Source organism: Parasteatoda tepidariorum, chromosome 5, assembly GCF_982258835.1.
Source record: "Parasteatoda tepidariorum strain Cologne lab strain chromosome 5, Ptep-v5.0, whole genome shotgun sequence".
Taxonomy (NCBI): Eukaryota; Metazoa; Arthropoda; class Arachnida; order Araneae; family Theridiidae; genus Parasteatoda; species Parasteatoda tepidariorum.
This window is the reverse complement of record NC_141759.1, coordinates 28,701,703-28,728,646: the sequence shown is the minus strand read 5'-3', so window position 1 is coordinate 28,728,646 and position 26,944 is coordinate 28,701,703. Positions and strand designations below refer to the sequence as shown.

The following is a 26,944-nucleotide window of genomic DNA, read 5'->3' as shown; positions in this document are numbered from 1 at the left end:
TCACGTAACAGAGTTAGATCCTCTAATCGCGCAACCACATTGAAAATGACCTGAAAACCTTAAAGATTAGAAATTGGAAGGGAGTTGCCATGGATAGGTGGAGCTGGCATTTGTCAGCTGTTGAAGCAGCCAAGGCCTACAAGGGGCTGTTGCACTGACAAAGAAGAAGCATCTTTTTCAGTCATTTTTGTAGTATATCTTATAAGTATTCTTTATCTAGAGCCCAACAGCTGTCTCTCCAAAGACAGACCAAGGTTATTTCTGTATGTCTTTTTGATCTGAGTTTATCTGTTGCAATAACCTTCTACAAGTTTATACTAATTGCTCAAAAAAAAAATTTTTTTTTTATACTTTCCAACTAATTAGTTAGAAAGAAATCCTCCTTTTTCCCATAATAGCCTAAAAGGCTATATATTTAGTTAGATGTGAATTCTCTGAATAAAAGACAAAGCAATCAAATGTGGGATGTTTTCTTATCAGAATTACATTACTCAAATATGAAGAAGAAAAAAAATAGTTTAGTGGTCATATATTCAAAACAAATCATTTTTCATAATAGGTAGAAGTATTTGAAATGATTTAAGTTTCCTACTTACGTGGAGAAGGAGTAAATGCCTGAGAAAGTTCACTCTGAAGCTGAACTAATTCTTCCATTGAAGCTTTTCGCTCAATGTGAAGTTGAGCATTTTCCTCAAGCAACTGTTGAATTTTTTCCCTGCCTGCATCTCTTTCCTACAGTTATGATACCCAAAAATTACATTCCCTTCATAAAATACCAATAAATGAGATAATAAAAGATATATGATAGATTAAGTGAGTTATGCAAACTGCACAACAGAGAAAATAAAAGATATATGATAGATTAAGTGAGTTATGCAAACTGCACAACAGAGAATAAAAAGATATATGATAGATTAAGTGAGTTATGCAAACTGCACAACAGAGATAATAAAAGATATATGATAGATTCAGTGAGTTATGCAAACTGCACAACAGAGATAATAAAAGATATATGATAGATTAAGTGAGTTATGCAAACTGCACAACAGAGAAAGAATAACGCTGATTCACTTTCCATTTTACGGATATTCTGTTTCTGAGTTGGTATAGAAATATATGTAAAAAATCACTTGAGTTTAAATTTTAGTAAGAAAAATAAGTAACTAAATAAAAAAAGGTATTAAAATTTAACCATGAAGATAAGATTCGTACTATATTCAATTCATTGATCTGTGAACAGTATTTTAAAATTTCGGCTTCCAATTCAACAACTTGCTCTGCTCGTTTTCTGCTAGCTTCCAACTGTTCTTCCAGCATAGACTTAGTTTCCACAAGAATTCTGTTGTCTTCTCTTAATTCCTAAATTATAAGGGGGGAAAATACAAAATGAATTCTCAAATAATAACTATCATTAAAAACTCATACAACAAAATTGGGTATGAAAATTTTAAGAAAATTTCTTTATCATATAACAGTTTGTCTACAGTCATAATACTTTAACTGAATTCAAAGTATCATCAAAAAAGAAAAAAGGAAGAAGGAAAAAAAAAAACTAAATAAGTCAGTTTTTGCTGCTGTCAGAAGAGTTTTATATGAAAACAACATGTTTTCATATAAAACTGTGATGTGCACATGTGAATGTAAAATATTTGTCTTTTGTAAAGTTCAGCTAAATCATAATCATGTGTTAAATATTTTATCTTTTTCAATGAGTAATGTGACACATTAGTTAACACAAATTTTTAATTTTTTGCACAGAAGCAGAAAAGAGTTAATAACTCCTTTTTTAGAGCAAATCTACATTTTTTATTAAACTATTTTAAACTTTTGTACAGATATTTAAAAAAAAATATAAACAGAAATATATTTTATAAACTAAAAAAACTAGAAATACACTAAAAATCTAAGTAAATGAAATTTTATACTCTTTTTATTAATATATATATATATATATATATATATATATATATATATATATATATATATATATATATATATATATATATATATATATATATATATATATATATATATATATATATATATATATATAATAAATAAATAAATACAAGAAAACACTAAGAAAGTTAAGAAAAACAATAAGTATCATTTATTGCGCTTAAGCTGCAAGTAAACAGCACTCATTAGATAAGTTCAAAATGAAGAATAAAACAAAGAAAAATAATAGACATTATTTATTATTATTTTATTACTTTTTTACTTATTATTTTTTTACTTATAATTTCCCACCCCCTTTTTTTCATATGTCTATTATTTTTCTTTGTTTTATTCTTCATTTTGAACTTATATATATATATATATATATATATATATATATTAATAAAAAGAGTATAAAATTTCATTTACTTAGATTCAAATTAATGGAATACCACAGGGATCTAATTATTCATCTCTCTTAGCTAACTTATTTTTGCATTATTATGAAAAAAATTATACTCTGAGTATTAAATTTGTTTTTAGATATATTGATGACTTAATTATCTTTAATTTCCAAGATTTTACTGTTTTATTGAGTGATATATACCCTGAGGAATTAATCTTACTTCGTAATCATGATGATAATATTAGTTTCAATTTTTTGGATTTGGGTATTATGAAAGTTGAAAATATCTGCTTTATTGATTGATACGATAAAAGAAATGATTTTAATTTTAATAAACTAGTTACTTGGAATTCTAATGTTCCTAGGAGCATCTATTTAAATACCACTTTTAATGAAATGAACAGAATTAAAAGAATATGTAGTAATATTTATTTATCCAAAAAACAAATCGATAAACTCTTTCAAAATCTGATAAAAAACAATGGATACCCAACTAATGTAATAAAATTTTATATAAAATCATTGAATTAATCGTATATTTTGGTGGATATATTTTCTAAAAATTTTTTTTTTGTTAATTTTTATGATTTTCCCATGTGCAAATCCATTTCAGGCCAAAATTCATTGCCAAAATTATTTACTAAATAATTTCTTTGTTAATTTATATAATTTTTCCATGTGCAAATCCATTTCGGGCAAATCCGTGGTTAGAATTATTTACCAAAAATTCCTTTACTAAATAATTTCCTTTGTTAATCTATACAGTTTTTCCATGTGCAAATACATTTCGGGCAAATCCGTGGATAAAATTGTTTGCTAAAAATTTCTTTATTAATTTATACAATTTTCCATGTGCAAATCCATTTCGGGCAAATCCGTGGCTAAAATTATGTACTAAAAATTTTTTTTCTTTGTTAATCTTTCCATGTGCAAATCCATTTCGGGCAAATGCGTGGTTAGAATTATTTACTAAAAATTCCTTTGCTAAATAATTTCCCTTGTTAATCTATACAGTTTTTCCATGTGCAAATCCATTTCGGGCAAATCCATGGATAAAATTGTTTGCTAAAAATTTCTTTATTAATTTATACAATTTTCCATGTGCAAATCCATTTCGGGCAAATCCGTTGTTTAAAATTATCTGCTAAAATTTTTTCTTTGTTAATTTTTCCATGTGCAAATCCATTTCGGGCAAATCCGTGTTAAAATTATCTATTAAAATTTTTTCTTTGATAATTTAAATAATTTTTCTATGTGCTAATCCATATCGTGCAAATCCGCGGCTAAAATTATTTGCAAAGCAGGCAATTTATGTTTCTCTTTTCTATTTTATATTTTTTCTTAAATAAACATCTATCTTCTAAAACTATTTATGATCAATTTTTTAAAATTATCCAGTATAATATTACCTTGCGCACATCCATTTTGGGCCCATCCTTGGTAACTAACAAATCAAAACTGAAAATAACAAATCACTTCAGCAGTGCAGTAAGAACGACACTTTAAAACCCTCTTGTTACACTCTATTTGCGCTTTTGTTTTCATATTTTGTAATCTGGCAATCTTTCTGCGAAAACATTTTTAAATCATTCTTGAAAAATATCCGTCCAAGTAAGTTGTTATGATTTTGCTACTCACTTCATAGTCCCCCCTTTTTAATGTTTTTACTTTTTATTTTATTTTATGATCTGTTTCTACATGTTATTTTTACTTTTTATGATCTATTTTTATGTAGTTATTTTATAAAAAAATTTTTTGAGTGCTCCTCACACTATTGTATTAATATATTTTGCTTTGGCTTTATTGATACAATATCAGAAAGCACTCTGTTTTGCGGATATAATCGTGTGGGCTGAAGAGAAGATTATATCTTTTTTTTTTTTCTTCTTCTTTTTAATAAAATGTTGTTTGTTATTTTTTTTTTACTTATTATTTCCCACCCCCTTTTTTTCATATGTCTATAATTTTTCTTTGTTTTATTCTTCATTTTGAACTTATATATATATATATATATATATATATATATATATATATATATATATATATATATATATATATATATATATATATATATATATATATATATATATATATATATATATATAATTCTTTTTCTAGAAAAACTAACTAACTAAAGTCAGAAACCAATCATTTGAAATTAAAAGCGTCTTGATTCTAAATATCTATTTAGAAACTAAAATTATTGGTCCATAATAAATAATTACTAAAATAATTGATGATATATAATAATTTATTTAAGGGCATATAAAAACAAGGTTTCTGGCTTTTTTTTTTTTTTTTTTTTTTAAATGAGACCATTATGATTAAAATAATCAGTGAAAATTGCACCCTACCACTTTTGTACCTTATTCTTTCTATCTTTGCAATCTGCAATAATTTATTGCCAATTTTCTGTCGGTTAAAAAAGTAATCAATTTTTAAAAAATAACCAAATTTATTTTATTAAACGTTTAACATACCTCAACTCTTGACTTATAGAAATCAAGTTCATTCATTTTGTCCTTATACCTTTGTATCTCACTTTCTAACCGATCAACTTTGTGCACCTAAAAAAAATTTTGTTTGAAATATTTTATCAGGATATTATTAGTTACTAACATATATTCATAAAAAAATTTAAAAATCTTACCCGCTCCTTTAAGATGTCAATTTCATCTCTATAAGTTTTGGCTGTTCTAGCATCTTGAATTAATTCGAGGTTCTAATGAATGAAAGAAAAGTAACATAAAAATTAAGGTTGGTACAAAAGCTAAATTTTGATAAATTATTAAACTAATCATTAATAGATATATATAAATTCTAGAATGCAGAGAGTGATCCAGAATTCTTAAGTTATTTTGATAGAAAATACAGTTTCCAAATTAAAAATTTTGAATTTCTTTATTAACAGATAATCATTTAAAACAGAGGCCACTTGCACATCTGCAGGTCAATTAAATTAAATCTCTATTGTTTTGCTGGTAAATAGGGACTATTTTATAAAAATTTCTGATGATCACTTTGCCAAAATGTGGCTGAATTTTATAGATACAGTGTTTAATTTCTTTCTGAAGAAATGGTCGGTAATGGCCTTGCTGTAAGTGTGAGACTTAAAAAATAAATAAAGCTCTACAACATTAAATCTCATGATGATTCTGAGATTCATTCACTTTGCTCAACAATGAGTGCATGTTTGACTTTTAGTAGAGCTGTATTTTTCATAAGATCGAACTTTCCGCTCTCTCGCTGCAGGTGAATTTTGGAACACTTTTTAATGTTAGTAAAAAGAATTTTAAAAAAAAACTGATTATTAAGTAAAATATTCAACTGCGCGATAGACAGAATTTCATACACACAAATCTATAGTTTTAAATTATATGACTAAAAATAAATAATTTCATTTCAGAATTGCAAAAATAAGTTGTATTCTATATTTAAATTTAACACTAGGAAAATACTTTTAAAGTTTAATTGCATGACTATCAAATATTTTAAAGCACACTGAAATGTTCTGAACCACATTAAAAACATTAGTAAAAACACAAAGACTAAATTATGTTTTAATACACACAAAAACAAAGCATAAAAACATAATATTGAAAAAAATTGTTATACCTCTTGGCGTAATTTGCATTGTATCTCTTTGGATTTTTCTAATTCTTCCCTTAGTTCAGTTATACCTTCATTCTTTTCTTCACTAAAAAGAAAAGAAAAATATTTATTAATGAAAATAAAAAATTGAAATTTTAATAAATCTCTAAATGACTGATTTAAAATTGGAAGATATAAACAAATATTGGGTAAAAAATATTTGCAAACATGAAAAATATTTGTAATTTTTGTAAAAGGAAGAAAAAGTCAAAAAAAAGTTCAAAAAGAAAAAAAATAGGAATTTTTTTTTACACTTTGTATGAAATTTAAAAAATAAATGTTTTTTTTTAATGATTTTGTTTTATAGATTATGTATTAATAAAGTTAACACCAAAGGAATTTTAATTCATTTTTAAATAAATCTAAACATTAATAACTGTGGTACAACATTTTAAAATTTTATAAGAGTAAATTAAAAAGAATACCCTCTAAACTTACTTAAATATTAACATTAAGTTGATATAATTGGAAAAAGTACAGAAGATAATTTTTAATTTTGCAATGGTTTTGAATAAAACATAATACGATAGTGGATACATTTATATATTATATTTTGTAAAAAGAGCAAAATTATTTCACCAAATGAAAAAATTAGTAAATAAATAAATAAGTATTGACTAGTGCTATCTTATAAAAGATCAAAAAAGACCATATAACATGTAATATTGAAATTTACTACTTATTTTTTAAAAAAGAAAAAATTATTAATAATAATAATTATGACACTTACACTTCTTGTTGAAGTTTCCTCAACCTTGCTTTAGCATCAGCCAATTCAACAATCATGTGGGACTTATCCAAATTAGAGGAACTTGATGGGCTTAGAGTGCTAGTTCCAGATGTGAAACACAAATTTTGAAGTGCAGATTGAATAACTCGCTGAAAAGAAATAGGTTGTAATTAAAAGTATATTAAATTCTTTTTAAATATATGTTTTTTGAAAAAGTATGACATATTTAAATATTAATTGTAAAAAAATATTTTTTAAAAAAAGATGAGAATGAAGTAATTTATCGAGGTAAAATGTCAAAATCTAATTCCAATTTTAACAATAGGAAAATTTTGAGTTTTCTCAAGAATGACGCGGAAAAGTCAATTGGTTATAAGAGTTCAAGATTTTTCACATGAAAATGTATAAATAATTTTTTTATCCCTAATTGATTTCAGAATTTTGCAGCTTGCCAAAATTCATAAATGCCATTGCCGAACCAATCAACCAAAGAAAAAATCAATTTGTTCGAAAATTAAGATACAAAACATAGTTTTAAAATTGTTAATTACAAATACTTCAAAAGAGAGCAAAAAATAGTTTGTGCTATAACATGTAACAAATAACAAATTTGAAACTCAATCAAAATACATAAATTAAATTCAGTTGATAATTATCAATATTAAAGAGATATAAATTATAAAAGAAAAATTTTATTTTATCAATACAAGTGTTTTTAATTTTATCTTTAAAACAAATCTAATAATATCTACTAATATAAATTCTATTGCAATGTTATTAACCAATATCTGTGTACAACAGTACAGTCAGAATATTTAAATCAATATAAATTGCTTCAGAACTTTTTTATGCAAAAGAGTAGGTTAAAAATACAAATTTTATTGATGAAATTAAAATACTTTTGTTAAAGTTTTAAATATTTTAAACAATTCGACCTAAATATAAATAATTGTAAAATTTTTGGCAAATTTTTCATAAAAAAATAAATATAAAATAAAATAAAGAAAAATATTCAAAAGCAAGGAGGCTTTGTAAAATGAACTACCTGAGACAAATCATCTTTTTCTTTGACTAGACGACGAAGGTGCTGTACCAGCAAACTAAACATGTGTTCTTGATCATCAGTTGGGACTAATGCTAGTTCATTCCATTCATTTGTCCATATGGCTTCAGGATTATCTGTTACCTAAAACATTAATACATATTTAGGATTTTCATCAATTAACCATATGTAGGGCTGCAAGTTTGTCGAGGGAAAAAAGACCTCAAATTCACGGAAAAATCGCGGGAAATTTTGTAAATTACACAAATTCTAAACATAAAAAAATTTATTATATAAATGATGCAAAAGACAAAAATTGCGCGAATAATAAAAAAAGCTTAAAAATACACAACAGAAGTATTTCTTTGAATTTCAAGCAATATTAATATTTTTATTTAAATGAACAGAATTTTGGTACAAAGTATTGTACATAGTCAGATTATTCTCATTTATCCTTCGTCTTTCATCACTTAATACATTTTTATACTTAGAAAACGATCTTTCTGCGTCAAAGCTGTTTTTAGGCGCCGACAAACTTCGAATTGCCACTTTTGCCGATTTAGGAGCTTTCGGTCTTTGATTTCCAAAACTCGATCAATTTTCCTTCACCAACGCGCAATTCCTTGACCGTTGCTTTGTAGGAAGTAATTGCTGTGAAAACTCAAACATTCTACATTCAAACTACTAGATACAAGTCCCTACTAACTACTAGTCCCTCCCCCCTTCATCTAGAAACTGATCCATATTTAAAAAATCACAAGAAGTCGTCTAGGAAAAATTAACTGGATATGTAGAAAGGCAGTAGAAATTTCATTGCCCAGTGCAATAGCACGTATAACAATTTTTCTGTCTAAGATTTGATTTATAACATTTTCCTTCTTTTGTGATTCCAATTTCTTTTGTACTCTTACTGACTTCAGGAAGGTAATTACCCTCCCTAAGTGTAGAAAGACGACCTTAGTTGACGAGATTGTGATTATCTCCTATCTCTGAACTATTTTCATGTCATTTTGCTATTGATTCACTCCCCTAAATATCTAATCAATTTTACATATTCAATTTAAGATTCAGGAAAATAAAAAATTCTGTTTAATAAAAATAATAAATTAAAAAAAATCACATTTTAAGCAATTTCCGCGCAAGTCAAGACATATTGAGAAATTCGCGGATTTTAGGAAAAAAGATGACAATTTCGCGGAAATCATCGCGGAAATTCGCGCCGCGACAAACCTGCAGCCCTAACCATATGATACAGGGTCTTGCATATATCAGACCAACGATAATATGAAGCTCTAATCGTACTTAAGGTTCTGTTAAAATTTAACATGAATGACTAAAAACGAGTTAACGAGTAAGATATAAATTATAACTCAGATGTTGCAGTAATGGTTGGTTGCTCCTTTCATGCACTTTCTACAGTGCTAAGGTAAAATATCTTCAGTGGTAGACGGATCACGGGTTACAATCCCCAAGCCATCTGGCTAACTGGAGATTTTTGAGGTTTTCCTTTCCCTAAAACAAAAATGCAGGTTTGTTCCATCAAAAAGTGAAGGTTGGTTTGTCCCAATGTGTGACCCAGGAGTTTCCTTTCTTCTGGATTGGATACAAAATTACAAGACTACAGAGTTGAATAACGACAGTAATGAACTCATAATCGCCCAACAACCCTCATAAAAAATAAAACTAAGATGCTGATAATAAAAATTAATGAAAATATAAATATTTTTATTCGGTTATAAAATATAATAATAAGCATTCGAATACAACATTACTAGGCAAATTATAATAACAAATTTCTTAGCATACAGAAGGGAAAAGATAAAAAATTAAAATCTTCATTTCTTTCTATTTTTACTAATATTGAGAAAACAGAATTTGTTACCAGTAACTCCTCTACAAGCGTATTTTACACATTAAAAATCACAAATTCTCCACAATAAAATAGTCAAGTGTGTTCTGACACTTTGTATTTTAAATAAAAATTAAATATTGTGCATTCTTGAAACTTCCCTGAACTTTTTTCTGTTTCTCACTAGAGGTCACTAGAGGGTTTTTAGTCCTAAGCAGGATAAAAATTATTTATAAAAATTTAGCTTACCATTTTGATATAGAAGAGATAGAGAACTATTTAGAGATAACTTGAATATCACCTCAAGGACCATGGCAAGGATTTAAACAACAAAATGGAAATGTTTGTGATTTAAAATTTGATAATGCTGTAAAATCATGGGAAGTGCAAAAGAAAAAAATATCTATCAAAATTTTTATGTAATTGAAATATTTTATTAAATTTTCTATTTTATTTATTATTATTTTTCCTTCAAAAAATGTCAAATATGATAAATTTTTAAAAAAAAATCGGTCTCTGTAATTTAAAATATAATTGTTTTTCACTCCTCTGAAGAGAATTTCATCATACCAAAAAGAGTCAAGGAGAGAAATCCCAGCTACACCTCTGTTTGTTACTAATACAGCAAAGGTTATGGTTGAAATTGGTTACAATCTGATACTCTTGAAGATGGCTGAGCTAGTAATTTATTAATATAGAGTACAATTGAAACAAAAGCAATACATTTTCTTTTCTTTATTTTTATAATTTCATTAATATTTAAGAAAGAATTAATAATTAAGAGACCTTTTGTTAATCCACAGACACTATGTTATTTTAATGCATGCTACAGTACGGAACCGATTATCCGGAACGATCGGGACCATCGATATTCTTGATAACTGATTTTTTCGGTTTTCTGAATCGCTACAAAAAGTCATTTTTTTATATAGTTAAACCCAACTAAAAAAAAATTATAATAATTGGAAATAACCTTAAAAAGAAGAAAAAACGATGAAGTAATACACTACTGATTATTTCCAAAATGATGGTAAGGTAAATATCTTTCAAAAAAGAACGAAAAATCCTAAAATCTTGTGAGGAAAAAAAAATTTTTTTTTTTTAAATGACGAGAAAACTAATCGAATTTCGTTCCGGTTTTTTGGTTTTCCAGTTTTCTGATTTCCGGATAACGGGTTCTGTACTGTACAACGTTTGCACTGAACCATTCAATTCAATGTAGCAAGCAAAATTTTGACAGTTGATTTAGAAAAAGCTTCAAAGAAATTATTTAAACCAATATTTCGTTTGATATTACCTCACAATAATTTTGACACCTTGAATTTCCTTCAAAGAAAGGGAGAGTGACATGACCCCCTATATTCTTGTCCTAAGTCGAGTAAATTTCATTTATAATCTGTGAAACTTTCTTTTCAAATAATACAATGAATTTATTAATCATTTTTTTCTCGTTTGAAAATTTTATTTACTCCTTCTGTGAAGTCCCTTTGTATGATTTATTTTCGAGTTAAAACATATGGTTTTTACAGTTATTATGACAAATAATATTTATCAAAAACGGCAGCTCCAAGCCAGATTATTATTTGTACAGCATTTTTAACATAGGAAGGTTAAATTTAAACATTACTTTTAGGTATGTATTAATATAGAAAGAAAGTTGCATTATCAGCAATTTTTAGGTTAGACCCTTATTCAACTAAAACAGAATCGGGTCAAACAACTGGTATCTGTTCGAATAATTTGAAAAATGTTTCCAGATTTAACAGAAACATTTTGAATTTAAGTTGTCACAATGACAGCACAATAACTAGGCTTCCAAAGCTAATTTTGATAGAAGTGTTTCTGACAAATCATTAAGAAGATATTCTGCGTATAATGAAAGATAAAAAGGACTTGAAGATAAAACTTGGTTATGCGTTACAAACACTCTGCAACAATATTATGTAAATAAAACAGGGATTAAACAATGAGATACCAGTTTATAAGTAAGAGATGCAAATGTTCCCTTTTTATACTGGACAACAAGGGTGGCTAAATGGAATATCATCAACTATATATATATTAACTAACATTTGACTAAAAATGATAGGAACTGAAAACTTTAAAAAATAAAAAAAATTGTAGCTTATTTTAAATAAACTAAGATGGTACAATTCTTTAATAAATACATAGAATATATAATTTTTTGACATCAAATTTGTTACATTTTCTGTCAATAACCAAACTAAATAAAGCAGATTATTTTTAAAAAAATGAGGAAAAAAAAAAACCTTCATAAAAATTTAATATATATAATATTTTGCCTTATTTCAACCTAACCAGAAGTGTAAATATTTCACAAATCAGATATTTAACCAATAAACACAGACATAAATTACTATAGGGAAAAAAAAAATAGAGATTGACTAGAAAATGAAGACTTTTTACTTACTTTCTGAATATAATCTACAATTTTATGCTGAATTTCCAAATCTAGAGATTTTATTATTTCAATGAAATGCTCTTTTCTTTCACACTGGACAGCACATCCGAGTATTAATAACAACAAAACTTCCATCTCATTGACACTAGATTCTACAAAAAAAAAAAAAAAAAAAACATAAATTGCAAAACTAGAAGCTAATTAATATTTTATTTTGTACACGAATAAAAACATACAGCTGTTAGAGTCATAAGTAGTAGACACATAAAAATATTACATACTGTCCATGGCTCTAAAAAAAATATTAGTATGGACGCAAAAATAGTAAATTTCTAATTTTTGACACTCTTCTTAGTCAGTGTCATCAATTTTAATCAAGAATGAAATTTAATATATATTTTTTGTGAGTAAACATCACTAATTATTTTTTAATGTTCTATAGCTCAGGGGATAAGCTGATGACTCAGGGGATAGAGTGTTCTCCTTCTAATGAGGTAAACCGGGTTCAAATCCCAGCAATGGTTGATCAATACGAATTCTGCACCCAGCTGACACCGACCACAGTGCTGATGTAAAATATCCTTAATGGTAGATGGATCATATGTTAGAGTCCCTTCACCATTAGGCTAACTGTGGGAAGTTTCCTTCTCCATGTAGCGCAAATGTGGGTTTGTTTCATCAAAAAGTTCCACACAAAGGCAAATTTCTCTCAATATTTGATCCAGGAGTTCCCTTGTCTTCTGGATTGGGTGCAAAATTACAAAAACATTAGTAGTCGTAAACCCTAAGTCGGGTTGGCTGTTCAACAACGGTTATAAAATAAAATAATGTTTAATAGCCATTCCAGGGGAGTCTTGAAGCATTTCTATTTTATAAGGTGAAGCATTTCTATTTTATAAAGTTAATGAACTTTTTACATTTCAATTAAATTTCAAATGATAAATTCTTCAAAAAATAAAAGCAAGCTTAGTCTTATTTTCTTATAGCATTAAATACTATAAATTGGTATAAAAATTAATGGTATGTATAGATTTTTACTCACTATCATCATGCAGTTTTGCTAATGTTAATATATCTGGAATTTTTATTAACAACAGTTGCCCCAAAACATCCTAAAAAGAAAATTAAAAATTTAGCTAACATCAAAACACAAAAAAGGCTATATTCAGTTATATTAAATATAGTCTTTTTTTATATAACTGTTCTAAAATTTTTTATTTAAAGCAAAATTACAATGTACCATAACAAAATTACAATGTATCGTAGCAAAATTTCTTCTTACTTTCAAAACTAATACAAATATATCTTAAAAATACAAGGAATAGAAAAGCATGGAGGTAAATTTTGTTCATTTTTATTTATAAAATAAATATACTGAGAATACAGAGAATAATCATTAAAAAAATGATTATATTTCTTAGAAAAAGTAATCATTTTAATTTTTGAAAATATTTTCCATAGGGCTAAACTTTTTAGCAATTTTGAATTCAATGTATTATTATAATACATTAGTTTCATTCTTAAATTTAAGCAATGACTATTTTTCTGGTAACATGTGAATTACACAAAAGCATTTATGATAGTTTTTTTTTTTTTCCTCATCCATTTCTATTTTTGTAAGACACATGCCATTTCAAAGAAATATTACATTTTAATAAACCGAATGAAAGATCCAGGCTTCATAAAACTTCAACTAAATTGCAAAATTTAAAAGAAAAGTTTTTATTTCACCAATTAAAACATGTGATTTAAAGTGAAAGTTTTTTTTTATATTACACGATTTATATTTTATTAGTTAATTAAAGAGAGGTTTAAGCATTTTTCTATTACTCCTTGTAATTAATTTTCATAATTACGACAGCTCATATCATTAAAATTTAAAGTAAAATAAAAATAAATTTTACTTTTTATAATAATTTAGACAATCAATTAAAAAAAAAATACAATTTTAAATTCATACCAATACCAATTTTTTAAAATTTTAAACAACAAAATCATGACAAAACAAACTTAAAGGCAGTAAAAAATTTTAATCAAACATATATATATCAGGGTTGGCAGGCAAATTTTTGCCGCAGGTGGAAAAAACCATGGTAAATACCGGTAAAAACCGTCATGGCAAAAACAGGTTTTTGCCAAGCAAATTGGCAAAAATCTATATTTTTTACAAGATGAGAGGACAAAAACACATTTTTGATACAAAATTATTCCTAAAATTGAAATATATACTATAAATATAAATAATTACAAAAAAATTAACAAAATTATTATTCCATAATTAAATCATAATGTAATAATTTATAATTTTAGTAGTTTAAAACATTGATTGGAAAATTTGCGATTATTCTCTTTTTCCCAGTGAAATGAACTTATTTTAAATTAATATTACTATAATTTAAAGCATAAAATATCTATCAAGATGTGTAGTTAATTATTGTACAAATAATAATTTTTTATAATAAATAATAATAATAATAATATACAAATAATAATATTTATTTATTTGTAAAAAAATATTTATTTAAGGATTCTAAAATGAAAAGAGGTCAAAATCTTTCACTCTTTTAAAAATTATTACTTTATATTAATTATTAATATGTTAAAAATAATTTTTTCATGTAATGTATCAAAATTATTATTCCTTATGAGTGATTTAAATTTGTTTCAAGTATTTTGTAATAATATTTAATCAGCAATTTAGATAATTTGGTTTTTGCCGGTTTTTTACCAGTTTTTGCCGGCAAAAACTCCAACCCTGATATATATATATATATATATATATATATATATATATATATATATATATATATATATAAACAATAAATTAATACTTATATTCTTGTCAAAATGTATTACATTTCATAAGCAAAACAATACAGTTAATTAATTGAATAATATTGTTTCTGATAAGGCAAAGACAAGGAATGTACAATATCTTCAATCAGATACTGATAATTTAATGCTATAATTACTTTTTAATAAATATTATGAAAATAATTAACCATACTTCATAGAATGCTTTAATATTATGCAGCAGAATGTCCAAATTCCGTATTCTAGTAGCAAGATCATCAGTTGAAGAACTAACTCCATGGTAAGGAGGATGTGGATCTCTAGAAGTTAAAATTTAGAGTAAGTAAATGTAAGTAACATCACATTATAAATTCAATGTTTTTTTTTTATTTAAAAGAATACATTAAGCAAATTTAATACAATGAAATTATAAGTCATAAGAAAAGTAAAGAAACAAATTAATGATAATATAAAAACAAATATTAAATAACATAACTATAACATTAAAAAAAGTAAATACTCACATTTCTAGCCACAAATTATACAGAAAAATCCCATCACAAAGACACCGGTATTCCAATGTCTTTTTTTCCTCATCTTGGAATGTTTTAGCCTAAAATATAAAGCCAAAGTAAACAAGGATACATTGTTACATTATGTATTTATGTTTTTGGAGATTTTTGGAGAAAATTCCAATATGCTAATGATAGAAGATTTTAATTAACTTTTCTTTAAAAAAACAAGCTAAAAATGAGAAATTATTTTTGATTTGTTAATCTATAACTTATCAAAAGTAAATATTTATTGAAAACAATTTATGATAAAATTTTCATTTATTAAGTAGATAAAAAAAATAAAGGCTTTTTTTTCTAATGCTATTTATATATTATAATTATTATCTGGGCAATTAATATAAAAACTAATTTTAAAAAATTAAAATATTTCTTGCATATATGCAGAATTACATTATGCATAATACAATACAAATAATGCATCACATCAAGGAATAGGCAGAAAAACAATACATTGCACAATAAATTTTCAAATAACTCTAAAAATAAATAAATCTATGCATAATAACACTTAAGAAGACTTTATAATCAATCTCAGAAGCGTAAATTTATTCTTGACTCAACACTTTCAATATAAAAACATCACTAGTTTCAGGTTAAGGCCATATCTACCTGAGGAATACGATTTTCTATTATTTCAGAATTATTAAAGTTTGGATGATAAAACTTTTTTACAAATTACGAAACAAAACATTTATTTTAGCACAAGAAAGACTATAATATCATCCGTTATAAGCTTACCTCAACAAACTAAAGTATTGCACCAATTTTTTCAAAATCAATTTTATTTAATTAAATTTTACTCACCCATGAAACTAGTGGGCTTTGCATGAAAGTTCCCACAGCAGAAAGCGTTCCTGATGACATTTTTAGTCATTGCTTTTCTTTATTTAAAGGTAAATGAAATTGTTTTATTGGTGTCATAGTAAGTGACATTTGTCACGCAAGGGAATTTTAAACAAAAGAAGGTGTAAATACCAATCTAAATAGTGTTATATTGAAATAATTTAGCCTCTAAAGCTTTTTAATATTATTAAACGATGTTTAAGCCAATTGATGAAGCAAAACTAAATAGAATTCAAACAATATCTAATAAAACTTATAAATAATATTTTGACGTGAAGGACCCACAGTCAACAACAACACATCAACAAAAAACGATTGAAGAACGATACAACAGCAATTTAAATATCGATAATTTTAACATTTTGATAATTTTAAATTTTACCAATAAATTCAATATTGAATCTCTTTATTAATAAAATATTACTCTTGATCTAAAATATTTTATGTTTTCAAGATTTTAGATCTGAATTATGATTGTGTGAAAAATTTGGGTGTTCATTATGTTGATAAATTGAAATAATTTAATGAAGCTTTTCTGCTTTCGCTATGTCACAATACTACCCAGAAATAAGCAGCTAAATACGTACTAAATAAACAATAACGTTTTGAAGGTATGTAATAGTTGGCGTTTATTCCAATTTTTTAAACAATAAATTGTAAAGTTTAATTGTATGTAAGAATAAACAATAAAATTTTTAAGATTTGTAATAGTTTGCATTATTTGATATGATATGTATGCTAATTTGATTTGATATTTATTGAATTCTTATACAAAATCAATCTATTATTTTGTTTAATTTATTTCATCAACTATCTTACTTTATTTTAAAAGAAATTAAATTTTAAAAAAAAAACGTTCACATTTTCAAAGGATGTGTCTGGTAGTTTGAAAAAATTAAAATTGATTTTAATTCTTTGTTAATCTAATACAAAAAGTTAATCAAATAAACGCAACCTAATATAATTGGTCGATGTAATGTATGCCAGTACAAAATAAATATATAAACAATTATAGTTCTTTTTAAAGTTAAGTTACGGGGAATTTTCCGTATCGAATTCTTAACAGTAAAATTTGCTAAGTTTTGAAAACAACGACCAGCAACAACAAAGAATGTAACAAAAAAGAAGAAAAAAAATCACATAAACGCCTCAAATATTTTTAAAAATTTTTGCCATTGACAAATACTTTTTGGCTCTTCGAGGAGGGAAGTTGATATAAACAGCTACAGATACGAAATATCCCTAATGTTTAGACTAATTTTTTTTATTCAAAACTTAAGTTCAGTAATATGATGTGAATATATATTTTTTTATTTTACTGTACCAAGGTATTAAAAAATGGCTTTAACAGATGATATTAGGTAAAATATTATTTTTAAATTGGTTTGCTCATAGGTTTTAAATTTTATTGAATTTTTATTTTCAGACAAATTTGTAACACATGCTGCTGTACTTTTAATTGCTGAAGACTGAAGTAAAAAATAAAATTTAAAAAATTGATGCGAAGAATTAACATAAAACTAAAGTGGTTTGCTTCTCATTTTTTCAAGCGTTTTGTGATGGGTTGTACACCACCTACTGTGAATGATTTATCCGTTCTACATTTAAGTGACAATTTTTTAGTTATAAACAAACAATGTGATATTGCAATTAATTCAGACTCAGCTGAAGATCATCCTATTACTGTAGCATCTCAGCTAAATCATAAATTTCCAAATCTTGCAGACCCTAGCATAATGTTTGGCTTTAGATTCTGTCATCGTCTAGATTTTTCAACAAGTGGTGTTCTTTGTTTAGCTTTAAACAAGCTTGCAGCTAAGGAATGCATGTTGGCAATGAATTCTCGACGAGTATCCAAGTACTACCTAGCTTTAGTTTATGGTCATATTCAAGAAAATTCAATACAATTTGACAAGCCAATTGGTTTTGATTCCAGGCCAGAACATACTCATAAAATGTGTGTGGCAGACAAAGACTATTGCATTCAGCCACGTAAGGCTACTTCTAAACTCATTGTACTCCAAAGGGGTACATATAATGAGAAACCAGCAACTAAAGTGATTTTTCAATTAGTAACTGGCCGACGTCATCAGCTTCGAGTTCACTCTCATGAAATTGGACATACGATTGTCGGAGATTTCACTTACAGCGACAGAAAAGATATTCTACCATATAGAATGTTTTTACATTCCTACCGTATTGTTGTACCTACTAATCTGGAATTGTTGGATATTACGACTGATGATCCTTTTACAGAGGATAATCCTAAAAATAAATGGTGTTCATTGGAGACGGCATATGAATTAAATAATAATGTTTATGACTTGTTTAAGTCTTTGAATTTTCACCATTGTTAATGTTTACTACAGTATCATTTATTAAAAATTATTGGTGCTATTTGCAGATATTTTATATACAAATAAAATAATATTTATGTTTGCATTGTATATAGTACTTATAAATGTAATTTGATTTGTTGATAAGTAATCTAAAACTATAAATATTTACTATTACTAATCCTGGTGGCAGAATTTTTCCTAGCTTTCTGCGACAATTCTCTTGAGTACTAAAACCTTTCTGAGAGATATTTAATATAAGCAAATATATATGTTACTGATTTAAAGTTGCAGAAGCGCTTTCTGTTTACAAATAAAGTCGTCATGTATAGAACAGAACAGTATATATTTTTTTACTTATAAATGTAAGAAATGTTTTTTTTTTAAATCTAAATATAAAAGAATACATATTCTAATATTATTGGCAATGTTCTCCTGTTCTAAAAAATATTTGTATGGTCAATCTTTTTTAAATTTTTGTTATTCGGAAATTACTATTCTTAATGACAATCTGAAATTCTAGCTAAAGCAAATCATTGCAGAATATTTTTATTCTCAGAAGAAGTAGGGGAAAAAAATCTAGAGCGTTTTATTTTTCTACCTCCGATATGCGAGAAAGGCATTTTTTGATTATAATTCTGTAGAAAGGGAAAGAGGATGTCTGTGGGGGAAAAAATATTTCGAAAAACTCCGCAGATTAGAAAAAAAAAAAAAACTTCTTTGCTTGCCAAATAAAATATCTTTCTGTAGGAACTCTGTAATGGTCTGGGACAATGTCACCATGGCGCTATTAATACATTGATCAGTAATTATAAAAAAATTTATTATTTGCAAAAAGAAAATATTTTTTGGGTATTATATATAGTATATATTAATAGTGAAGAACATGTTGATTATGAATCGTGCGGTGAAACAGATCACAGCATCTCATAATATAACCTTTCTGATGTGAAAGCAATTTTGTTTTTAAACATAATTGACATTGTTTCTTTTTAGCTAACAGCATTACATTGTATTTGTTGGTGCTGTGCTTTCTTTTGTTTACTTCCCTAAAAATGCTAAGTATCAGTATAAGTCTGTCCTAATCTATCCTAATTCTGTTTCTATTTATCTGAAATAATGTGGAGTTTCATTCATGTTTTTTTTAAATGAATTTTTCAAACTAATAAAAATTTAACCTAACAACAAGCTTCATTACAATAGAGCTAACTGGAAGTTATAACTATCAAAGGATTACATCCTTGATTAGTCTTGTAGAATTTACTATAAAAGTAAAATGGATGTGTAGATGACGTATTAATGGATGAAAAGTCTTTGTAAATTAGCTTGCAATGTTATGCAATGCCTAGCTTTCTTAGGCAAAGATGAAAAAACTGCATTTTTCTCTCTGTGTTTTTTTTTTTTTTTTTAAATAATTTGCTAAGTGAATGACTAAATAAGAATAACATTTTCTTTATTTAGTAAGTCAATTTTTTATTAAACACAAATTTTGTAACAAACTTATTTGGTTATTATTACAAATATCCAATGAAGAAAGTGTTCTCTCTAAGTGTTTTTTAAATTGCAGCCTACCCTGTTTGCCAATAAAGGCGCTTTTTTTTGTTGCCTTTTTTGTAAAAGTAAGCCGCCATCCCTTGACACTGCCTTTTTATTCAGATTACATTTTGAAAAAAAATTATTCATTGTTTTTAAATAATAATTAATCACTGGTAAAATTATCTGTGCTTATAGGTTTAATTCTGATTACTATTATAAATATTTACTTTGTTTGGGTTATTCTCAACTGATTAAATCTTTATAAGTATCTTTTTTTGGTGAGGAATATTAATAAAATTTTTAAGTGATTTTAAAACTATTTTTTTTTAAATAAATACCTTTTTTTAAAAAAAATTGCATCTATAAATGTTTATTTTCTCAAATTTTTCAATTTTAATTATGGAAAAAAAGCTTTCAATTTGTTAATCAATTAATCCTTTTTTGATAGTTTATTTATTAATTTAATTTTGAGAAAAAAAAATATGCATACACACACCGATTGCCTTTTATCATGTCTTTAATTATTTTTATAAACTAAAAATTTTTCTCCTATTTTGGTAATGAAAGAGCCATTTGAAATATACTCGTAAAATAGTATGAGAGGATAATTTAAAAATTATTGAGCAAAAAATTCCGTTATTGCATAATTTTACAAATTTTGATAAATATTTACGATGCTAAATTTTTCAAAACTCTAAGTACCTTTTTCAGAGAGAAAGGGCTCTGCCCTTTTTATTCCTAAGGAGAACTCTGAAATACCAATGTAAAGAATACTTGATTTTATTTATTAATTAATGCTGGAGATAAAGTTCCGAACTGGAACATTTAAATGTTTTGCTAGGAGCATACTGCGCGTGTACACTGATGGTTCTGCTACTGGGGCTCATACAAATGCTGGCGTTTACTCCAGGCAAAACTGCTCCAATTTCAGCAAAACTGTTCGTTAGCATTGTACAAATTTCGATGGGGAAGTGGATGCACGTCATTAACTGAGGTTTCAGAAAGAGAGGAACAGAACAAGGTGATTTTTATTGATTCACAGACCACTATCAGTATAGCGTTGGGGGGGGGGGAAGGCACGTGACCCCTCAATAATTTTTAACACTTCAGAATTCTTTAATTTTTTTACTTCAAAAAAAAAAGCATAACGCTATTTTTTATTTAATACAAGATTAATTGTTAAGATAATTTATCAATAATTTAAGAAAATAATTCAATATTTAACATTTTTTATATATATATCTTCGAAATTATTTAATGATTTTGTTAAAAATATTTCGATTATTACTTAATGATTTCAGCATTAGTTTATAATAGTGGTTTCTAGTTATTTAGTTTAATTTATGCTCAATATACTTTTTTAAACGTATTCTATCAACATAATATGTTTTATTCTATTAAACATATTCAATTAACGTAGTGTAATAACTTTTAAACATACTACAACTTTTTGTTCCTGTCGAAAGTTTTTAGTATCATTTTAACTTATTTTTGTCTTATAGCTTTAAATAACTTCCAGCTTGTTTGAAACTCTAAATTTATATTCTGATTTACTCCAAGTAGGAATTTCTAGGTATGATTTGGTAGAATACTTATGTATAATATTTTTAGAATTTTTATCCAATAAGTTCCTTTTCATACGAAATATTATTTTTTCTTTACTGACGAACTTCATATCTAGTGTTCGAATTTTTGGTATCTTTCAATAGAAAGTGTTCGAAGTTATTTTATTTGATTAGAAAATAACTTTTGAAAACCTAGAACTTGAAAGAATTGCTTGCGCTAAATGCATAGAAATATTAAAAAAAAAAAGAAAGAAAATGGCATATTATTGCACATAGTGAAAATGCTATTCTTTTATAATGTAAGCGACTCTCATCTAGGAATAACAGTGTTAAATTATAAATAAAGTACACATGATGGATCTGATTTTCTGATAATCTTCTGGGTAATAGTTAAAAACGAACTAAATCTGTAAAAACTTTTTTTTTCGTTTTGAGCACTGTGGGTTAAGCGACCATATTACAAATTACAAGCCTCTAGTAATTTTATTTATACTACTCTTTTATTAAAAATATATTTTGTGGCAATTAGGTTAGGATTGATTTGGATTTTATACTATATTCCTATTATAACTATATGTTTCAAAAGTAAAATGAAATATAATTCTTATAAGAACAATTTCCTAATATTTACTTAAAAAAGTAAATATAAAAAATAATCTAGGAATAGAAAGCTTAAATAACTAATGTATCAAAAAATTAAATTATAATTATTTAAAAGTACACTTAGAAACCGAAAAAATTTCGAATTTTTATGTAATGTCCTTTGAAATAGAAATGTGGCGAGGAAAAAAAAAATGGACTATTCTGAATAATTTTGATCTAATGATCCGATCTTCACGTCCTAGGACTCAGCACACACTAAGCACACAAAAAGTAAAATTAACATTAAAGGGTCCAAACTTCGGATCGCTCTCCTGATCAAATCATGGGAGACCATATTACCTTGATTGCGACTACCTCCTATATTTTGGGGGTCAGAAATCCGAATCTGTCAAAATAAAAGTATGTTCATTCAGAGAAATTATGTTTTTATGTCTGATTTAGTAACTTAAAATATTTGCACAAATTAATTTTATTTTATATCCGTCGTTGAACAGCCGACCCAATTTTTAAGAGTTTACGACTACTAATGTTCAACGCCGTAGTCTTGTAATTTTGAACCCAATCCAGAAGACAAGGAACTCCTGGATCAAGTATTGGGTGAAATTTGCCTTCGTGGAGGACTTTTTGATGGAACTAACCCGTATTTACGTTACATGTACATGAAGAGGAAGACCGCGAGAACATCCAACGGTTAGTCAGACGGCAGAGGGACTCTAACCAATGATCCGTCTACCACTGAGGACATTTCACGTCAGCACTGTTGTCGGTGCAATCTGGATTCGTATCGATAATCCATCCCTGGGATCGAACTCGGTTCACATCATTGAAAGGCGAACGCTCTATTCCCTGAGCCATCGCGGCTCCTGCACTAATTAATTAGCGTATTTGAGGTGACCCCTTGAACCATTAGGATTGAGTCCTAGGATATGATCAAAAATAATGCAGGGTGGTCGTTTTATTTCGCACTGTACTGTTAATTTTAATCTTGGCAGAAAATGGTTATAAATGAGAATTTTTAACATGCTTTTTCTTAATTTATAGAAAATAAAACATCCAAATTCAGATTAGCCATGGTTTCACAATATGCCCTTGTCCTTACATATACTACAGAATCCGGCATATTTTACGAAAGTTTTTAAGTGAGGCCGATATATTAGTTATTCTGTCCTCTGTTAAGTGTATAAAATTACTCTTAAAATTAAAGACATTTATAAAATTTTCTCTGTGAATTTATTTTCGAGTTTTAATTTTAATATATGTGTAGATTATTCTAAGTAATAAATTTTTTAAAAAAGAGAAAGAACTGCAGGCCTCTTCAAAAAAAAATTTCATGCTAAGCCTATGACTATCTTTTTTTTATCTCTTTAGTTTGCTAAAAGTAGTTCTGCTCTTGAATTCGAACTTCTGGTAGATTTTCTGATAATAAAGTGGGCGTTATGTTTCCCTGCATTGGATACCAAGTTATTGTGGTATCGCAGGGAACAAGTTTGCTAAGGCTAGATTCAACCAGAATCCCAGTTACCATAATATTAAAAAAAGTATTACAGCCAAGTTTAAGGCTAGATATCATGAAACTATTATCAATCTAACCAGTGGAAGGACCTGAGATTCCATGTTAGATAATTCCATACCATATGATCTGCCCGGGCGGTGGTTGTAGCTAACTTCAGGTCTTCAGGATATTTACCTGACTTGATTACATTTAGGAAGCTCCTTCATAAAATTGGATTAACGGATTCTCCGTTTTACCCACTCTGCTTGACTGGTTCTGACATGAGCAATTGATTACTTGAATTGCTGTATTGAACTTCCTGACGTAGTAGCTGTAAATGCTGCAAAGAATTTTAATTATTTTATTTGTGTTTCTGAACTGTATTGGGCTGCCCGCCGTAGACTAATGATGGACACGCCTAGGTCTGGTGAAGAGGAAAAAAATCACAGTCAAATATGTTTCATCATGATCTGATGAAAAATATTTTCACCTCTTCCAATTTCTTTATTTTTTTTCTCCAAATAACTGTGTAGTGAATTAAATATTTATTTTAAAACATTTAGGTCTTGACTCTAAATTTAAAATAAAAATCATAAAAACCGTTGCATATTTTTGTGGCTTTTTAATAATTTTTAATGAATAATTTTTTGCCTATTGGAAGTTTTTTGAGTTATGCATGCTGCAATTTTTTTTTTATTATTATCATTATTACAATGAGAAAAAATAAAATTATTTAAAAACATATGTCTTCCACTCTCTCACATAAATTATACATTCGTGCCAAACTAAACAGGTTTTTACTAGTATTTATTTATCCTGACTCTAATGCATGTATGCAGTGAGAGGGTGAGACATAACACTCAGAATTTCTATTGATCGAATTGGCTTGAGAGTCTCACCTTAAATATTAAATCAGACACGAAAACACGTTTTTTTTTTCTGAATAAGCACACTTTTTTTTTTCAGTTTCAGATTTATACTTCTCAAAATATGGTAGGTGAGCTGCAATATGGAAAGTATGGTACCAATTGTTTGATCATGATAGTAGTTGGAAGTCTGGACCCCTTAATGTTAACTTCACTTTTTGCGTACTTTGCAATATCTTGTGGACTTTTAAGGAAATTTTTCACACAATTAAGTTACTTTATTCCCCCCTCCCGCCAAAAACAAACTGTAACCAGTTCTTAGCTAGCTATGGTTTAGTTTTACCACAAAGGTACAAATCTTACCATGTAGAAAGAACTATGTGCTTACTGCATTGAAGTGGAAGACAGAATACACCTGATATTAGACTGTTCACAATGAGAGTACCTAAGGGATCTTTTGAAGAGCAAAGCAAAAGACCGTAGCTTTAAATACGATAATGCTACTGAAATTCAAAAGAGAACTCTCTGACATATGAATAAATAGAAAATGTCGAGGTTTTCTGGCTAAGACCAACAACAAATTGTTTTCCTAAATATCATCTTATAAGAAAGTTAATTATACAAAAATAGTAATTTAAAATTCACCTCGTAATTACCACCTTGTAATTGTATTGCCATATGTCACCATCCCTCAGTGGACTAATCGTTGAGACACGGTTCCCAGCAGATCACCGAAGTCAAGCATCAGAGTGCGGGTGTGTCACCACTTGGATTAGTCTGCGTAGGGACCGAGTGTGTGGTATTGGTCCTCGTTAAACTGTTATACTGTAAAGTGCTCGACTTCGCGAGCAGGTCGTCTGGCTACCGAAGCGGGGTGCCATCCCCTCTTCAGAGGATCAAAATTGTGATGGCACGTCTTCGGATCATACTCCGGGATGTTTCCCGGACCGTTGCCATGCCAATAGCATCTCTAATTGACTGCCATGCCATCGTTACCATGCCAATAGCATCTCTCATTGAGCATCTCTAATACGACGTAAAATGAACAACAACAGCCAAATGTCACCTTTTAATACCAATAGTATCATCACATATAAGTAACACCATCTTCCTACTTAACAATGTAAATATCTCAGTACCGATTTCTCTTTAGGCAGGATATCTGTGACGACGAAGACTCGTCTTGACGCATTCTTGCGTGGGTCTCTCATTCTTGAATCCCGCAGTGGACTGACTGATCCTAAAGACACGGTTCCCTGTGGAACACCGAGGTCAAGCAGCACTGGCTGCGGTCAGTAAGCAGGTGGGTGACCACTTTGATCAGCATGCGTTGAGACAGAGGGTGCGTGATATTGGTCCTCGTTAAACTGTTCTACCGTAAAGTGCTCGACTTCGCGTGCAGGTCGTCGGGCTACCGAAGCGGGGTGCCATCCCCTCTGCAGAGGATCGAAATTGTGATGGCACGTATTCGGATCATACTCCGGGATGTTTCCCGGACGGTTGCCAGTAGCCCATTGAGCATCTCTAATACGACGTAAATGAACTACAACAACAACAGCCAAATGTCACCTTTTAATATCAATAGTATCATCACATATAAGTAACACCATCTTCCTACTTAACAATGTAAATATCTCAGTACCGATTTCTCTTTAGGCAGGATATCTGTGACGACGAAGACTCGTCTTGACGCATTCTTGCGTGGGTCTTTCATTCTTGAATCCCGCAGTGGACTGATTGATCCTAAAGACACGGTTCTCTGTAGAACACCGAGGTCAAGCAGCACTGGCTGCGGTCAGTAAGCAGGTGGGTGACCACTTTGATCAGCCTGCGTTGGGACAGAGGGTGCGGGATATCGGTCCTCGTTAAACTGTTCTACCGTAAAGTGCTCGATTTCGCGCACAGGTCGTCGGGCTACCAAAACAGGGGAGCTATCCCCTCCACAGAGGATCGAAATTGCGATGGCACGTTTTCGGATCATCCTCAAGGATGTTTCCCAGATATTCGCCTATAACCCGTTGTGCAATTCTAGTGTGTCGTAAAATAAAGCACATCTCATTCTTGATCCCCCCCCCCAAAAAAAAATATTATTTTATCAAAAAGAAAACAAATCAAACTCCTTTCTTTTTTGCGTATTGTACCTATATGTTTGCAACTAAATACATAATAGTTTTAAATATACATAATTAGATTTTATAAAGCTGAAAACTGAATGGGATATTGACAAAAAATATGATGTGCAAGGAAAAAAAAATAGTGCGTGGAGTCCGTCCGCGCGGAAGAGGTTAAACTTCATA

General features: G+C 28.0%; 2 protein-coding genes across 4 annotated transcripts in view; one reads left to right on the top strand and one right to left on the bottom strand.

Moving 5' to 3' along the window:
- Nucleotides 1-16,578, bottom strand: part of LOC107448191 (uncharacterized) — a 40,155-nt gene extending 23,577 nt beyond the window's left edge. For 2 of the 3 annotated variants that reach the window (XM_043039545.3, XM_087163592.1), the window contains exons 1-12: nt 16,211-16,573; nt 15,356-15,444; nt 15,046-15,151; nt 13,081-13,150; nt 12,048-12,190; nt 7,771-7,911; nt 6,726-6,874; nt 5,960-6,041; nt 4,995-5,066; nt 4,825-4,911; nt 1,213-1,359; nt 597-732 (exon numbers count right to left, since the gene is read on the bottom strand). In XM_043039545.3, coding sequence (XP_042895479.2) covers nt 597-732; nt 1,213-1,359; nt 4,825-4,911; nt 4,995-5,066; nt 5,960-6,041; nt 6,726-6,874; nt 7,771-7,911; nt 12,048-12,190; nt 13,081-13,150; nt 15,046-15,151; nt 15,356-15,444; nt 16,211-16,270 — 1,282 coding nt within the window. In that variant the 5' untranslated portion in view covers nt 16,271-16,573. Of the gene's footprint in view, nt 1-596; nt 733-1,212; nt 1,360-4,824; nt 4,912-4,994; nt 5,067-5,959; nt 6,042-6,725; nt 6,875-7,770; nt 7,912-12,047; nt 12,191-13,080; nt 13,151-15,045; nt 15,152-15,355; nt 15,445-16,210 lie in introns of all 3 variants that reach the window. The other variant, XM_087163593.1, reaches the window with a different exon arrangement.
- A 178-nt stretch (nt 16,579-16,756) lies between these two features.
- Nucleotides 16,757-18,691, top strand: LOC107448178 (pseudouridylate synthase RPUSD1). The gene is made up of 2 exons (XM_087163591.1): nt 16,757-16,860; nt 17,676-18,691. Exon 2 carries the CDS (start codon nt 17,749-17,751, stop codon nt 18,604-18,606), a length of 858 nt encoding a protein of 285 aa, XP_087019717.1. The 5' UTR covers nt 16,757-16,860; nt 17,676-17,748; the 3' UTR covers nt 18,607-18,691.
- Nucleotides 18,692-26,944: the final 8,253 nt, after the last annotated feature.